The following is a 17,452-nucleotide window of genomic DNA, read 5'->3' as shown; positions in this document are numbered from 1 at the left end:
TTTTTCTGAAATTCCTATGATTTATTTTTATTTGTTTGTGTGTTCATTTGGAGAGGGGATCTCACTAGGTTTTCCAGCTGTTCCCAATCTCTGGCTTCCCCTTTATCAGTCTCAGTTTGGCTTACAGCTGTGCACCATTGCTCTGTGCTTAAAAGTCCTATTACTTAAATATTACGTTTACTTTATTGATACTCTGCCTATATCTGTCTATATGTTTGCTTATATTTACTCATGCGTGTGTGTGTGTGTGTGTGTGTGTGTGGCTTTTTTTTCCTCTCTTGCTGCATTTCATAGATTTTCGTGCTCTATCTTCTGAGAGATTTCCTTAGCTTTTTCTTCCAGGATGTTTACTCATTATTTTTTTTTTTGTTATGTTGTAAAACACATTCTAATTATCCTTTTATTTTATGATTATTCCTTTATAATACTTTGTTTTCTTGTTCTCTCTCTCCCTGAAAATATTACTTCTCAACTTTTTTTCTGGTTTATTTTCCCTGAATGGTTTGTTTCACAACACTGCTTTCTTTGTTTCAGTCCGTCTCTTTATTAAGAAATGCACAAAGATATCTCATGAATGTTAGTTGCTTATGGTTAAGAAGGGAACACTAAAAACGTTATGAAAGTTCTTGTCAAGTTTGGGGGCTTAGTTCTCTGTTGAAGTTCATATTAAGATGTCCTACAAGAGCTGTTTCTTTGGGAAATTGCTACAGACTGTATTTAGATACTATCACATGGGCATATTAAGTTCTTAGAAAACTGTCCCTCAGTTTTCTGCCTAGAGAACAAAGCTACAGCTTTCAGCATCAGAATGAACTGGGTGAAATTCCAAAAAGCAGGTCTCAAAGGTTCGGTGTAAGTCTTCTCTTTTCTGTATTTTCAGTGATTCCTCCACCCTCACTTGTGTTTTCTTACCAGCAATTTAGACAGTCTCTGTTTCACATCTTATGTTAGTCAGCTGTCAGTACATAATAAAAAGACCCTAAGATAATAAATGTGAAAGGAGAAAATGCTAATTTTGGCTTATTGTTTGAGAAGTGACAGTCCGTGACTGGGCAGATAAACTTACTGTTTTCAGCCTTGTGGCTGGGATTCTAGACAGCAGCGACAGGACTACATGCTGGAAGAAACTACTCACCTCGTGCACAGGTAGCAAATAGAGGAAGAGGCTGAGTCCTACCACCCCTTCAAGGTCACGCCCTGAGCAGCTCCAGACTTCCGAATAGGCTTCACCTTCTAAAGATTTCACCACCTTCCAGTAATAGTTACCATCAGGGCATCAAAAAATTAACAGATGTACCTTTGGGGAACACTAACCAAACCATGGTAGATCCTCTCAGAAAAGGAATTTTTCTGTCTCATGATGAAATGGGAGAACTTTCCACAGAATTAAAAGCTTTCTATTCCTAAACCCTCCTAAATAAAGAGAGATTGATGCAATAATATGTTTTCTTGAACTTTCAAATCCCCAGCACAGGACTGAGCTTTGTATTAAGTCAGTTAAAAATCGTTCAACTTCCTTCAGGTCCTCAGAATTCCCCTTCTCTTTTGGTTGCCATTTGGAGAACTTTTATCTCAGAATGTTCTTTTTCTGTAGTGGTTTAGTAGAATTTTGTATAGGATGGAAAATGAACTTTATAATCTACTGTATTCGTCATGGTATTGCTTTTTATTGTGATATTATTTTTCTCTGCTAATAAGTAGAAAGTCCTGTGTTGGTTCTTACTTAAATAATATATACTTAGTGGCCAAGAAAACACAATGTAGGTGATAATAAAACTATGAACTTAAATTGTTCACTTGTGTGGTATGTTTGATTCCCTCTTACAGTTAGGGATATAATTGTAATTTCTCCCTACTCATAGAATTATTCCTCTAACTGATGGTAAAATAAAGTTTTTAGCAAAACCTGAGAGGATCACCTTTATTTTTTTAAATAAAATTGTATTTAAATTATACAATACAAGGTATGTGTATAAATATACACTCATCTAATAAAGTGTCTACTATAGTCAAACAAATTAACATGCCCACCTCTTCACATAGTTAACTCGTCTATGTATTTGTGGTAAAAATACCTGAAGTTGACTCTTGAAGAGTTTCCAGTATACAATACTGTATTGTTAGCTGTAGTCTCCATGTTGTACTTTAGCTTTTAGATAATCCTATGCAAAACATGCCTCCATTTCCCAATTCCCTGCTCCTGATAACTAACATTCTACTGTCCGTTTATGCATAGTTGACTTTTTAAAATTCTGCAAACCAGTTCATGTAATAGTTTTCTTCCTGTAAGTGGTCTGTGTCACATAATGGATCTGGGTATTTCTATGCTGTTACAAATGGCAATATCTCTTTTATAAAGGGTGAGTAATATTTCACTGTATATATGATCCATATTTTCTTTATGTACTTATAGAAAATGGACCCATAGGTTACTTTCTTATCTTGCCTGCTGCAAATAAGGCTGCAATGAACATGCTAGTGTAGATAACTCTTCTAGCTAATGAACTCATTTCCCTTGCTTTGAAAGAATTTACTGAGAGGCCTAGCGTACCACATTCACAAGGGTCCTTAGGAGGTTGTTCTCCCAGGATTCATTTCAGTCATCTAGAAATCAGAGGTTGCTACAGCCCTGTTTCAAGTTGGCCTGGGTATTTCCTGTGCAGTTGCCAGACCTTGACATTATTGACATAGTGCTGGGGTTTTAGGCATTCAGAATGCAAGACTATGGGATCATGGAGGTTTCCACCAAGATTTTAAAGGGGAGCTGGGAGGCTATGCAGTGTGTAACACGTCATAGCACCTCTGGGCAGCCCTAAGAGGATGATGTGAGAAATTTTGGAAGTGAAACCAAAGCTGCAGTGGAGCTTCAAGCAAGTTAGAGTTGCTGGAAATGAGGAGCACCCATCATGGAAACCCATAGGCAGAGAGCAGAGCTAGGCCAAGAGAGGTCGCGTGGGCTACAACAAAACCTATGTGGTTGAGCTTCTCAAGAATTATGGGGCTCCTACCACAGGGCATTCCAGATACTGTACACAGAGCTAAGAGATTTGATGTTTGTCCTGCTGGTCCCATCTCTCTCTCTCTCTCTTTTTTTTTTTTTTTGGCTTTTTGAGACAGGGTCTCTATGTGCAATTCAGGCTGGCATTGAGCTCACTATGTAGCCCAGGCTGGTCTCAAACTCGCAATAGTCCTCCTGCCTCAGCCTCCCAAGTGCGCCACCATGCCTGGTCCATCTCTCCTTTCTATGGCCCCTTTGTTCCATGGGAAAAACTTACTCGGTACCATTATATACTGAAAGTACATAACTAGCTTTCTAAAATTTTTTAGAGCAACTTACAACTCAGAGTTGCCTTGAGTTTCGGAGGAGACTTTAGAGTTGAATTCTTGAAAAAAGCTGAAGTTTTGAGACTTTGGAAACTCTTAGAAAGGGACTAAATATTTTGCATAGTGAGATTGACATGAGACTTTGAGGGCAAGGGGTAGAATGCTACAATTTAAATATGAAGTGTCCTCCAAAGACTCACACATTGGGAAGCTTGAACACTAATGCCGAATTATTTCTACATGGGGCCTAGGGAGGTAGTTGGATCATAAGCAGGCCATCTTCCTCAATGGATTAGTCCATCATTAGTTCATAGGTGAATGGCCTATATCAGGAAGTCACGTGTAGCAGGAGAAGTTGGTTGTTAGAGGCCTGACTATCTTAAACCTGGATCCTTCCCTCACTACTCATTCTTATTCTTGCTCTCTTTCTGCTTCTCACTGCCACAAGGTGAGCAATTTTGTTCCACCGTGGTCTTATGCCACAATATACTGTCCCACTATTAGCCTAGAAAAAATGGAGCCAGCCAACCATGGACTGAAACTTCTGAAACCGTGAACTCAAAATAAATCTCTCCTCCCTCAGTTTTTTTTTTGTTTTGTTTTCTAGTATTTGGTCCCATCCGTAAAAAGCTTACTAACATAAGTATATATCTATAACAAGGAATGCTGGATCATATGCAAGTATTGTTTTTAATTATTTTTAGAAACTTCCATATTATTTGTCAAAATTGCTGTAGCAATTATCATTACCAGCAACATGTCCCAGTGTGTGACCACGGTGATGTAGAGAATGAAAGATTATTTGGAGATGAGACCTAACCTGTGATCTTGCAGAGATGTTCCTTGCAGAGACGTGTCCCCTTACTTCACTTTCTTGAGCCCTAGGGCACCTCTTGTTACCAAGTGTGACCATGGCAGCGCAGAGAATGAAAGATTGATTGAAGATGAGACTTAGTTTATACACTAAGAGGCCCAGAGGGGCTTCCTCAGCTGAGAGCATCCAGCTGAGAAGTCTATGGCTTTTATTTAGAATATCAGTGTAAAAGAAAAGCAGTTTGGGCAAGGAGCTGTATTAAGGCTAGGCAATATTTGCAGGGTGGAGGGGAAGGACAATGACCAACACATGACCAACACAACATGTTTCACTAATCTAAACTTGTTGTTTAACCACTCACTCCTTGGCAAGTTTCTCACATCAATAGTCTATAAGTATAAAGATTCCCTTTTTTCCACAGCCTTGTAAACACTTATCCTTTAAACTAACAGCCATCTGACCAGATGTAAAGTTTTTCTTGCATTTCCCTGATGGTTAGTGATATTGACCAGTATTACATATACCGGTTGGCTATTTGTGTGTTTTCTTTGTAAAAATATCCACCACTTTTCAGATATGTACTAAAGTAAACTTTAATGAACTTATTGCAGATAGAAAGAATACAATCCCAATTTGAGGCCTGCAGATAGAAGAGTTAAAGAGCAATGAAAAGGGTTAATATTTTATGACCTTTACACATAGCACAATTTGGACTCTCGAGAACTAGGAAATAGGCCAAATTTCTAGTCTTCTTAAGCTCACTAGTGAGAGAAAATATCAGATATTTTGTTGAAATACTACTGATGCACTAGTTCATTTTGATATCTTAACATTTTCTATTTAGATAAATGAAAGAAGAGCCCCATATTTATACAGAATACTCTGATTATTTTTCTTATATCTTTCCATTCTTTGAGAGGATCTCATAACTTCAGAAACACTTTGACAATTATTTTGAAAACTGACACTGAATCATTATAATACACAGATAAAGAATTCAGCCACGTTAAAACTACAAAATGAAGAAAGGGTAACCATGAAAATATTTTCTGAATGGTCAATTGCCACCAATTACACATTTTTGCCATTGTTTGGTTTCTAGAAATGTACTTAAAAATTATGATATGTACTAGTGCACTTGGCCATTGATAATAGAGAACCCATCCCATTTGTGTTGAAAGAAGGCATACAAAATGATTCTGACATAAGTTTTGATATAATTAGCTTTTATGCTGCTGGGGTACTTATAACTAAAGATGCAGTCTAAAAATATTATTGGCACTTATAACAATGTGAATTTTAATAAGGCTATTCATCTAAAGTGTCATATATTCCATTAAACCTTTCCTTGTACACCTTAACAAAAGGATGGCTAGATGAAGCTGTTTGATATAATGACTTATTTAATTTACATAAATTGAAGATGATAAATATTAAAATTCTGAAATTTTATGATCTTGTTATGAATTATGTCTTTTACATTTAGGGTAATCTTCAAAAACTTGTCTGTACTCTAGAAGCTCAGTAGAAAATATTACTTCCACTTATGCAGATATTTAAACCCTCCTTCATTTTCTCACTGCTTTTTATTATCATTAAAAATTAAAAATCCACATAGAATTGAGAAAATAATACAAGGAATTCTTTGGGTTTGGTTTTGGTTTTTTTTTGTCTTTTTGAGACAAGGTCTCACTATCAGTTCAGGGTGGCCTTGAGCTCACTTTGTATCCCAGGCTGGTCTCAAACTCACAGTGATCCTCCTGCCTCAGCCTCCTGAGTACTGGGATTACAGGCATATGCCACCACGCCCAGCTCAAGGAATTCTTATGTGCACATCACGTAGTGTCGGTAGGTAATAAGCAACACAAATCCAACTTTCTTCATCCAGTCCCTTAACTATTTCCTAATTATGTGGAGCTAAATCCTCTCCATTGAACAGTTTCACTCCTAAGTGTTTTAGAATGTACTTTTAAAAGATTGTGGAATCTTTTAAACATAACAAAATAAGTTTTATTATCTTAAAAATTTCCAAGTATTTCTAAATTATTTAGAGTCTACATTTCCATTAATTTTTCACATTTATGTATACATGTATATAAATATATATTAAATATGTAAAATATTACTTACTCAAACAATTTATAAAAGCTGAATGAAAATCAAATGTCTACTTAATCTAATAATTTTTGAGTTCTCCATATGATAAAATATTTGATGAAACTCTAAATATAAATATAATGTACAGAATTAATTACAGTTAACCTTGAAACTCCATCTTTATATTTTTAATTTTATTTTAAAAAGAACAAAAACAAAACAACACAAAAACTATAAAAACAATACAGACTTTCAAAATAAGATAATAGAACATCAATAATGATTGTTCTATTACTATTGTTATCTTCAAAGTAGTTGCTCAGATTACCAGATAAAGATATGTAAGACTGATCCAACAATTGAACATTAACTGTTCCTTTCAATAAACCAATAGAAATTAGTAGTACAGTTATCTTAGCTATTGTGTGTGTGTGTGTGTGTATACAAATTTCTCTTTATATACATATAAAATGATATAAATTCTCTTCCTTCTTTCTTATTTTTTTTTCTTTCTCTCATCCCAGTTGTTCTTTCCTATTAAGCAGTTTCTCTCCCTTTCACAATATCTTTCAGTTTTAGTTACTCTTTCAGGCTCTTACACTAGGGAGACAATATGGTGCTTACACATGCGGGTCTATTTCACTTATGAGTATGGTCTCCAGTTTCATCCATTTACCTATAAAAGCCTCAAGTTTGTCTTTCTTTACAGCTAAGTAATATTCCACCATATAAAAATACCATATTTTTCTTATCCACTTCTCAGTTGATGGGAATGTTTTGGTGGCAATGTAGACTGATGCAACCACTTTTGAATCAGACTTAATGAACTTAAATATTTCACAAATGATGAAATCTTGCACAGTCAGCTTCCTTTCTATCTGTTATAATTTAGGTCCTGATAGTCTCACTTACCTACAAATAGCAAGAAGTGTTTTGGTGTTCATGAGCCACCAGTTGTTTCACCTATGCTGTGGTAATACAACCACAATTAGAAAACAGAAGAAATCTCTCAGATACTTGCGTTTGCCAAGAATTTGGAGTGTATGTAAAAGATGAATTAATGGACTAAACCAAAGCCCCTGCTTTTTTTTCCCAAAGTAGCATTAAGTACTTTGTATATTTGTGCAGCTCAAGCATCCTTTGCCTAGTCTTTCTACATGTTGCTTTCCCACTAGAGGGGATTTTCTTTCAATTCTGAGCTGGTCCTGTGCATGGGAATAGAACTAAATTCCAGGAGAGTAATCAGGAATCTCATGGCTGTCACAAAGCTACATTCAAAGGGTCAGGGGGCTGGGGATTTAGCACAGCAGCACAGCACCTGTCTGGCAAATGCAAAGTTGTGAGTTCGATTCCCAGTACCAGAAAAAAACCAAAATAATAATAATAATAAAAATAATGTATCAAAGGGTCAGGATGGGGCTTAAATGGGAGGATCAGGATAGGTTTGAGTGAGATTTCAGGCAAAGAACAGCAGTTAAAAGTCGTCCAAGTGCCTATTCATTCATCCACCCAGGATCGTTCTCACAGAAGAGCTATGCTCATCCAGTTATGCATCTCTCTTTTGGGATAACATGCCTGACTGTATAGAGACAGCTTTTTGTAAGTCTATCCTTTTTTCACACTGTACATATTGAAATGCCTTTATCCCACTCTTCTGTTTCTGCTTCCAATTACTCCCCATATTTCTAAGGAAAAGGAAAACATTCCTTTTATTTACATTTAATTGAGAAATAATAATTGTATATATTTATGTAATACAGTATGATGTTTTGATACATGTCTTCATTGAGGAATAATTAAGTAAAGTTAATTACCATATCTATTACTTGACATGTTTAGTACATTTTGTAAAAAAAAAAAACACACACACACACAACATTAATATAAAATCCCATTTAGTGATTTTGAAATATACATTATTTTATCTATAGGCACCCTGCTGAGCAATAGGTCTGTATAATTGGGATTCTTCCTGTTTAACTGAAATTTTGTACCACTTGAGGATCATCTCCTTATTCCTCATACAGCTCACCTGCAAGCCTTTTGTAATCATATTGTGTTTATTGTATACTTCTATGTAAAGGCATATTTCTCAATGTGACATTCAGGTCCAGTTTCATAGGACATATAATCTACTGAGTCACACAGGGCCACGTGCCTATGAACGCCCCATGTTTAGTTTTAAGTTCTGCTGTTGTTGCCTCAGAATTCTTAATCATTTCATCTCAACTTGCTTTGTAAGTAAAGTTTAGTGGGGTAGTGGAGCATGCGAATGGGTGAGAGTCCATGCAAAGTTATGATTCAGCAGTCACAGCCCCTGGACACACAGACACAGACCTGGAGACCCAATAGGGGGCGTGCCTGCCAGCAGCTGGTGCACTGTGCATGTGTGTGCATGCAAATCTAGTGGCAGCTGGGTGCTAGAGACCTAACAGCTGCGTCTCTCCATATCTGGCACCAGATAGATGGGGTTAAATGTGGCAGCAACAGCAACAGCAGAAACAGCAGTGATGATAAGAAAGGCTTCAGGTAAAGGAGGGACTCTGAAAACAGTCAGCAGCAGGATCCAGAGTGGGAGGAGACCAGGAAACCTTTGTCCCCAGAGGCTGTCCCTGTGGTATTGACGGAAATACGAGGCTGTCCAGCCTGGTCATGAGGACAGGTACAATCTGTGTCCAGGTGGTAAACTTTGTCAGTAAATTGTTACAAAAAAGAAGTGCACTTTTCTGCTTGGAGATGGATACTGCAATAAACCATATCAGTTTTCCAAATTCTTTAAAGAGTTTAAAATCTATGAATTTGAACATATTTCTGCAACATTGTAAAGCTAATATCCACAAGCTTAGAAATAAAAATTTAATATGAAGATTATTCCATCCAAGGGCAAGAGCCATTTTTATATGAAGCTTTAGGGGAATATAATTATTAATGAGTTTTTCCATATAAAGAAAATACAGCAATGGGATAATAACAGGAATTTTGAATTATGTAAAAATTATGCAGCCATTTACAATTTCTGTGCAACCCTCACAATTTACAACATATATCTGAAAATCATTAACATTTCCTTATATAGATTTATATTAAAAATGAAATTTAGAGTTATACAAGATGGATTTTACACTAACAGATGATGGGTTAATCTTTCTAGGAAAAAATTGTTCCATGAGTAACATTAGCATTAAGTGTTCTAAATGTTGTAGTTTGGAGTAATTTCTTAGAAATTTAAACTAATTTCTAGACTATAAAACATTCTTAATGACTCCAAAAAAGTTGTATCAACAAAAAGATCCTCTGAAAACAAAAACTTAACAAATAATATTTGTGACTTTGCATTTGGCAGGAGTCTCCAATGTCACTTGCAATTGTCTCAGTTGAAAATAAAGTTATTGAAACTTAAATTCTTATAGTCTCATAAGCGAATTTGCCAGAAAACAATTGATAAAAATCTTATCAATCAAAATGTAACTCAACACAGTACTGTTTATTGGGTTATAAAACATTTTTATACCAAAAGCATACATTTTGTAATTTGTAAATATGTATTGTCTCTCATGTAACAGTATTATCTTATTATTTTATAAGTAATAAAATATTTAAAGTAAAAATTATTGCATTCAATATCTTTAATTGTACATTATTCCTATTTTTTAAACAAGGAACCTCATATTTTTATTTTGCACTGGGACCCACAAATTCGGTCACTTCCCTTAATGAAATCTAAGACTTACTTCTTGAGTGTGACTACAATCTAGACTTATGAGCAATCTCTACATTGATTTCCACAGTGTTTGCACCAGTCGGCACTCCAACAGTGGAGAAGGGCTTCTTTTAACACACAGACCTTCCAGCACTTATTATTGATTGGTTGATTTCTTTTTTGCTTGTTTGTTTGTTTGTTTGTTTTCCAGTACCAGGAATCAAACTCATGACTTCGCATTTGCCAGGCAGGCGCTGTGCCGCTGAGCTAAATCCCCAGCCCCTTGATTGATTTCTTGATGGTAGCCATTCTTTCTGGGGTAAATGAAATTCCAGTGTTGTTCTAATTTGCATCTCACAAATGACCAATGATGTTGAACATTTTTTCATACATTTACTTGCCATTTTTATTTCTTCACCTGAGAAGTGCATATGATCATATTTGGATAGGGTCCTTGAATTTGGAGAGGTCTGATTTTTTTCAATTTTTTAAATATATTTTAGATATAAGTCTTTTTCCTGAGGGACAGCTGGCTATAATTTTTTCCCACTCTGTGAGTTGTCCTTTCACTCTGTTGGTGTTTTGCTGTGCAAAAGCTTTTTAATAAGGTGACATCCCATTTGCATATTCTGTGTAGTGTTTCTCATGTTGTCTGGGTGTTGGTCATGAAGTATCTGCCTACACTTATATCTTCAAGATTTCTACCTATTTTCTCTTCCAGTAGATTTATTGCTTCAGTTTTAATATTTAGATTTTTGATCCAGATTGACTTTAGTTTAGGGCTTGATGAAAGATGGCAACAGAAAGCAAAAGCACCAAAATGACAATTTACCTATTACAGATCATGCTGCTAGAAACATGGGTATGCATATGTCATCATGGTATAACATATAGAAGATAGGATTTGGAGGCAGCTTTATTTACATCTATGGGCACTGATCTGGATCATTTCCAGAATGTCAGGCTCCAATCTCTGGTAGTCTAGGGTTTATATTAGATAAGCAAGCAGGAATTACAGAGGCAGAATGACTTCTCAATTGGGGACTGTTTACATAGTGTGTATCAGAGTGAACAGCTATGCCTGCATATTGATTGTAGTACAAGCATTCCTCTATAGACTTAACTCTATGAAGTAAGAAATTGCACTGACTTTATTTGCTGCTGTATTTTTGTATCTCCCTCACTACTCTGTTCAATCCCAAGAGAAGGTGGAATATATGGAAAGTGCGCAATAAACAACACCTGAAAACATAACTATCACAAATTACAATACAAACATGTCTTATTGATGAAGTTTGTCACTGTTATTATACTAACAATGAGCTACATATATCATGAATAATTTGTCTAAAATTGCTACCATGCGGTATCATAAATGGAAGGAGTGTCTGTCATTTTTAATGTTTGAATATTACTTTAGTTATATAATCTAAAACTTTAAATTGAGAGAGTTTGATGCTGTCAACACATCCAGTTAGCTAACTCATCCTCCTATAAATATAAATTAGACATTAGTGATATTTTTCAAAGAAACTAGAAGAGAAAAATACTTTACATATCATTTGAAACTTTACATATCATTTATTCTGATTTGGGTAGAGAGATATGAAGAATGGTTGGAATGAAGAATGGAAACAGCACATAAAATTTCTCTTCAGATTTCACCCTAGAAATGATTAGAAGGAAAACATGCATGCATATTACAAGGGAAAGTACTTCTTAATAATGAAATCATGGAGACATACTTAAAGAATGAGTTTTCTCCACTGTATTTATAAAGTTTCATTTTTCCAAGGCTCTTTCATTAATTTGTACATTAAATCTCAAAATTATTACTTCTTATTTTCAACTTATGTCTTTACTAAGAAAATATCCAAATATTCAAATTTTTAAATATTTGAACTACAATTCATCATTCTGTTGGTAAAATATAGTAGCAGATTTAGTTTTTTTCTGTTACTATAAATAAATACCTGAGACTGCAAAATGAACAAAGAAGGGAAATCTACAAAGTACAATAAAAATACTGTGAACATTTAATTTTTTTAAAAAAATTATTATCTTAAAAGGCATTGTTATTAGTTCCCCTCAAAATGCTCTCCCTTGTTTTGAACACAGTCATTCCATTGTTCCTGCTACTTTCTGAAACAGTTCTGGAAGTCCTTTTTTTGAGCATGTTTAATTGTACTGTCCTGACTGCCTTGATGTCCTGGATCAATTCAAAACATTTACCTTACGTACTCATTTGGTTTAAGGAAGACCCAGAAGGCCCATAGTATCAGATCTGGTTAAAAAAAAGAAATGAATTATGACACACTGTCATGTCTTCACTACTTTGTCTTTCCATTGGACGGCACTCAACAGCTGCATTCATCCTATTTTTTGTCACACGTCATAGACATGGGAAAAAGCTTCCAAAACTACTTCAGACTGAAGTCTGAAGAATGGAATAAGTGCATGTGAAATTAGAAGTATTTAGAGGCGAGTTAATGGCAACGTATTTCTCACTGTAATGCTTTTTAAATTTAAACATCTGCTGTATATTTGCATCACTCCTTGTATTTCTATTTTTTTTAAATTGCAATGGCATCATATTTTAATTTGCATATGAAAAAGTTACAGGGTATAGGGTATTCACCAGTTGGAGGAATGATTAGAAACTCCTTGTATTTCTTACTGTTTGGGAGGCTAGCAATCGAAGGGTGAGGAGCTACACCCTGTGAGAGCTTTTATGCTGAAGAGAGCTATCTGCAGTGCCCAGAGACAGCATAGGGCATCACACAGCAAGTGGAGCACATACAAGAAACAAAACTGGGGCTGGGGATTTAGCTCAGCGGCACAGTGCCTGCCTGGCAAGCACAAGGTCGTGAGTTCGATTCCTGGTACCAGAAGAAAAGCAAAAACACACACAAAAAATTTTAGAATAAAGAAACAAAACCAAAGTGGTTTTAATATCAGAACCACTCTGAAGTTAACCCAAAGGCCTCATGGCCTAATTGTTCTATAAAAGTTTCACCTAGCCCCACCTCTTAGCTCACAATAGGCAACACGTTTCAACACGATGTTTGGTGAGGATATGCAAAGTATAGCACACACGTATCCACCTAAATATATAAATGCAGTCTAGGTACTGCTTTTGTGTTTTGATCAGAATGAAGGCTAAAGCTTTTGTTCTATCTCTTAAAGGATGAAACTTTATCTTCTGAATGACCTATGGAGGAAAACATTATCCTGGGTCATTTCATTATTTTGAAACTTCTTTCCGTGTAATATTTTCCTCTGAAATGATTTGCCTCATTTACCTTTTCTCTTGCATGTAAATCCCTTAAAGCTTTTTTCTTTTGGTAAGATTGGGCATATGTAAATCTAAATGCGTGCTCAGAATACTTTTATGGATACCAAATTGCCTTTTTGGACACTTCTTAAAGACCTAAAATTGAAATAATATCTTTTATTTTAAAATGTAACAAAATGATTATCATTGTGAGCATTTGTTAGTCGAAAAGTAAAGCAATTTTGGGTACTATAGTGCTGAAGTACTATTGGAACTATGTTTTGAAATTTTGGTTGACATTGAGACTGATATTTCTAGCTGGAAGACTTTTTTGATGAATACATAATATAACATGGAGAAATCTAGATTAACAAAGGAAAACTTCCATCTTTCCAATTTATGTTGCATCATTAGCTGAAATAGGAAATTCCTACCAAATATATGTCAGAAATAGAAATTAAAATTTTATGATTATAATATTGTATACAGTTTGTGGTCATAATAATCATAGAGACATAGTTTGTCTCATTGTGTCTGAAACTAACATAGACTGTTTAGAGCTATAACCAATGTATCAATTATAATGGTGTGAGTAGAATTTTAGAATAAAAAATAAATATAGCATGGTATATTCTATATGTATGGAATGCTATCATTTGAAGTTCTACAGCTTTCTGTTAACTATTTATACCAAACCCAATAATAACACTATATATTTAATTTTATTGTAAGTAATAAGCTATATGATAATAAATATAGGAAATTTTTAAATGAATACATATTGTTGAATTTCAAGCTGCTTCAAATTGTTATATAATATTCAGAGATACATATTTTATATCTATATTATAACTATCATAAACTTCTAAAAATAATTTTTTTCTTAACAGAGCGAACTATTATTACTGTGCCACCTTCTAAAATGGATGTCACAGTTGGTGAGAGCATTGTTCTACCTTGCCAAGTGTCCCACGACCCCTCCATTGAAGTCGTATTTGTATGGTCTTTCAATGGAGTTATCATAGACTTACAAAAAAGAGTGGCTCATTTTGAAAGGATTGGAGGAGTAAGTAGCTGGAAGTTTTCAGGGCTTAATAGAATGAATCAAGTCTATTACATGAGACACCATCTTGCATAATTATCCTCGCCATCTTTATCTGCATGGGTAATCACTGTCTGTTTATGGAAGTGCATCTGTTTTTGTTTCCTTTTGTTTTATGCCTTTCATAGATTTGTTTTCTACATGCAAGTATAATAAAGTAGATAATAAAAGATACCGACTATGAGAAATGAGAATAATCCAAGTATATCTTCTGTTTTCATATCTATCTTATATTTCATATTTATCCAACTGTTTTGAAACATTGGGACCTGCTGTATGTATGGTTATATTTCACCCCTTTCCTTCTTTCTCTTTATAGGAATCTGTTGGGGATTTGATGATAAGGAATATTCAGTTGAGTCACTCCGGAAAATATCTATGCACAGTACAGACAACCCTAGAGCGTTTATCTGCTGTTGCTGACATCATTGTTAGAGGTGAGCATAAGTGGTGAAAACGAGATCACATTGTTTACTCACAGTATAAAGTGTGATTTCTGACACACCAAATTATGTTGTGGAATGAGATAAAGTCAAGCAAATACTTTATTTTGTAAACTTCAAGACTCCAGGGTACGTATACTATACATACAAAAAAGAATTGGGCAATTTTTGTTTATATACACTGCTTGATCAGGCTTGACAGTGTCAGTCTCTACAACACAGACTGTCTTCAAATTCATAATAAGCCATTCCCGTCACAGCAGAGTGAAAGCCACATGCTCCGGTGGCCTGCTGCATTAGCTGCCTTTGCTCGTGTTAGGTTTTGAGAAAGGAATTAAACAGTGAGATTCTTGAAACTCATTCCCTGTCAGATGGCATTCAATCACTTCATGACTGGCATTTTATCATCTCCAGAGGGAGCACTTCTAAATTAATACTCTACTATATAAACTGAATTAATAAGACATAATCTTTAATGACGTGCTACAAATTCATTATTATCAATATTTTGCTTTTTAAACATGACAGGTAAAAGTAAACCATGTTTGTCTGAAATCACTTGATTTAAAATTCTCCAATATAGTCATCATACAATATGTTTTCAAGGTCCTCCAGGTCCCCCAGAGGACGTGAGAGTGGAACACATTTCCAGCACTACCTCTCAGATAAGCTGGAGACCGGGCCCAGACAATAATAGTCCCATTCAAATATTTACTGTACAGACTCGGACACCATTCTCCGTGGGTTGGCAAGCTGTTGCGACAGGTGACACAGGTGTTTTTGGAAAATTTTCTAATAATATACTTTTAAATTTTAATAATATAGTTTTATTATTTTAAAATCTAACAGTATTTTTGTATAATTATTTGCTCTTTAATAATGCCAATGTATTGCCATAAGTGTCCCTTTCTTTTTAGTCCCAGAAATTCTCAATGGCCAGACGCACAATGCAACAGTGGTTGGTTTGAGTTCTTGGGTGGAGTATGAATTTCGTGTTGTTGCCGGGAACAGCATTGGGATTGGGGAACCAAGTAAACCGTCAGAACTGTTAAGAACTAAAGCATCAGGTAAGCAGTCAACGTTTCCTAAAAATGTGAATTCTTTGAGATATAATGCTTCAGAAGATGAAGTATCTTATGAGTCTTTCACTATTTCAGGATTAAAATGGGAGGCAATAAATAAGGCTTTAATTTGCACACTTTTACATACAGAAAACAATTATATTTCATTCCCATAGTGAGTTGCATAAGAGATTATGACTGTTAGGTAGGCATTTCAAAACACGAACATTTCAGAAACTGTCTGTGTGTCTTAGCTATTTTCTAGCCAAAATTCAACTGAGAATCTGAAGTTTAGTATATAAATGAGTGATCACTTATTTCATTAAGATGTTATACCAAGCATTGAGTCTCTGGTGCAGTCAGCTGTATTTTTTTTTTTTTTAAATTTGTTGTTCAACTCTGACCTAGTTACAGCTTCAGTGACTAATAGTATAAATCCTTCCCTTTGCAAATGAGGTAAATCTTAAACTCACTTTACAGAAATACTAACTGAGCATTGATTGGTTCACTGAACAGGAGAACACAAGTGGAACCTAGCTTGAAATCATGTCTTCCTAAGTTCTTTTCAAAGGATTCTTTTTGTTCCATTTCAATTTTCCCATCCAGGGTGACATGAGATTTGCTCACAGGGTGCAGCTCACCAAATTCATATTCTTATTCAGCCATATAAATGGAGGACTGCTTCGTCATTGTTAGCTTAGTTTAACAAACGTTATTTCCATAGTGGATAGATCTATTGGATGTCAATCATTCTATTTTTATATTAAAGACAGGTAATTTTCTCCTTTAGGATTGGGGCTAGGAAAAATATGCTCAGTAACAATAACATCATGTTAAGTCACATTAGAAGTTTAGAGTTGAGAAGTTCCTTTATTTTACAGAGAAGGGAAATGAAGACCAGAAAGTTAGCTAGGTTTTTCTGACAGAAGTGAGATTGAACCAACAACTGCAGACTTCTACACCCATCATTGTCCAAATATTGATGGGTCTTAAACTAGTTGAGCAATAGATTAGTCAAAATGTGTAAATATAGAAATTTCCAAGCTCTACATTAAACCTGGTGGAGCAGAATATCCAAATGTGCCTCAAGAGTTGGGATATTAATTTTAGCTTCCAGTTGTTTGACTACAGTTGATTCATATTTTAGGAGTTTTGGCACAGTTAACTCAAATAATGAAGTTTTCATAGTGAATTTTTTACATCTTCTGCTAACAGTTAACACTCTCCTATGCAGTGACATTTGCTGGTATTCTTGCTGATTGGCTGATTTCTGTGATATTGTGCTGAAATCCTTTTCTGTCATCATTCATCATTATTATCACCACCGTCTCAATTCTATGCATCATACTTCATTTTGAGTAAAATAACTTTAAATATTGAATAGAGAAAGTAATGAAGATTTGTTTCTCATGATATTAGAAATCTGAGAGCTAGTGAATTGAAGTATTATTTAACATAATTTCCTTACACAGCTAAAAATCTGCAAAGGTCCTGGAACACTGTCAATGAAAGCTGTAAAGTACTGTAAACCCAGAAACTATATAGACTCTACTCTGATTCAAGTTACTTTTGACCAAAGACTTAGAAGATTTAGAAAATAGGGCTTAGAATCAAATGATCTTTTTAAAATTTCATAA

At 34.9% G+C, this 17,452-nt stretch overlaps 1 protein-coding gene across 2 annotated transcripts in view; it reads left to right on the top strand.

Moving 5' to 3' along the window:
• The window catches only part of Cntn6 (contactin 6), a 314,084-nt gene that overhangs the window by 267,099 nt on the left and 29,533 nt on the right, over positions 1–17,452 (top strand). Inside the window, exons 13-16 of one of the 2 annotated variants that reach the window (XM_005383756.1) lie at positions 14,100–14,275; positions 14,631–14,748; positions 15,370–15,519; positions 15,672–15,821. In XM_005383756.1, coding sequence (XP_005383813.1) covers positions 14,100–14,275; positions 14,631–14,748; positions 15,370–15,519; positions 15,672–15,821 — 594 coding nt within the window. Of the gene's footprint in view, positions 1–14,099; positions 14,276–14,630; positions 14,749–15,360; positions 15,520–15,671; positions 15,822–17,452 lie in introns of both variants that reach the window. The other variant, XM_005383755.1, reaches the window with a different exon arrangement.

The sequence above is a fragment of the Chinchilla lanigera genome, unplaced genomic scaffold, assembly GCF_000276665.1.
Source record: "Chinchilla lanigera isolate Chin_1 unplaced genomic scaffold, ChiLan1.0 scaffold00020, whole genome shotgun sequence".
Classification (NCBI taxonomy): Eukaryota; Metazoa; Chordata; class Mammalia; order Rodentia; family Chinchillidae; genus Chinchilla; species Chinchilla lanigera.
Note: the sequence above shows the minus strand (reverse complement) of the source record. Positions and strands in the feature narration are given on the sequence as shown.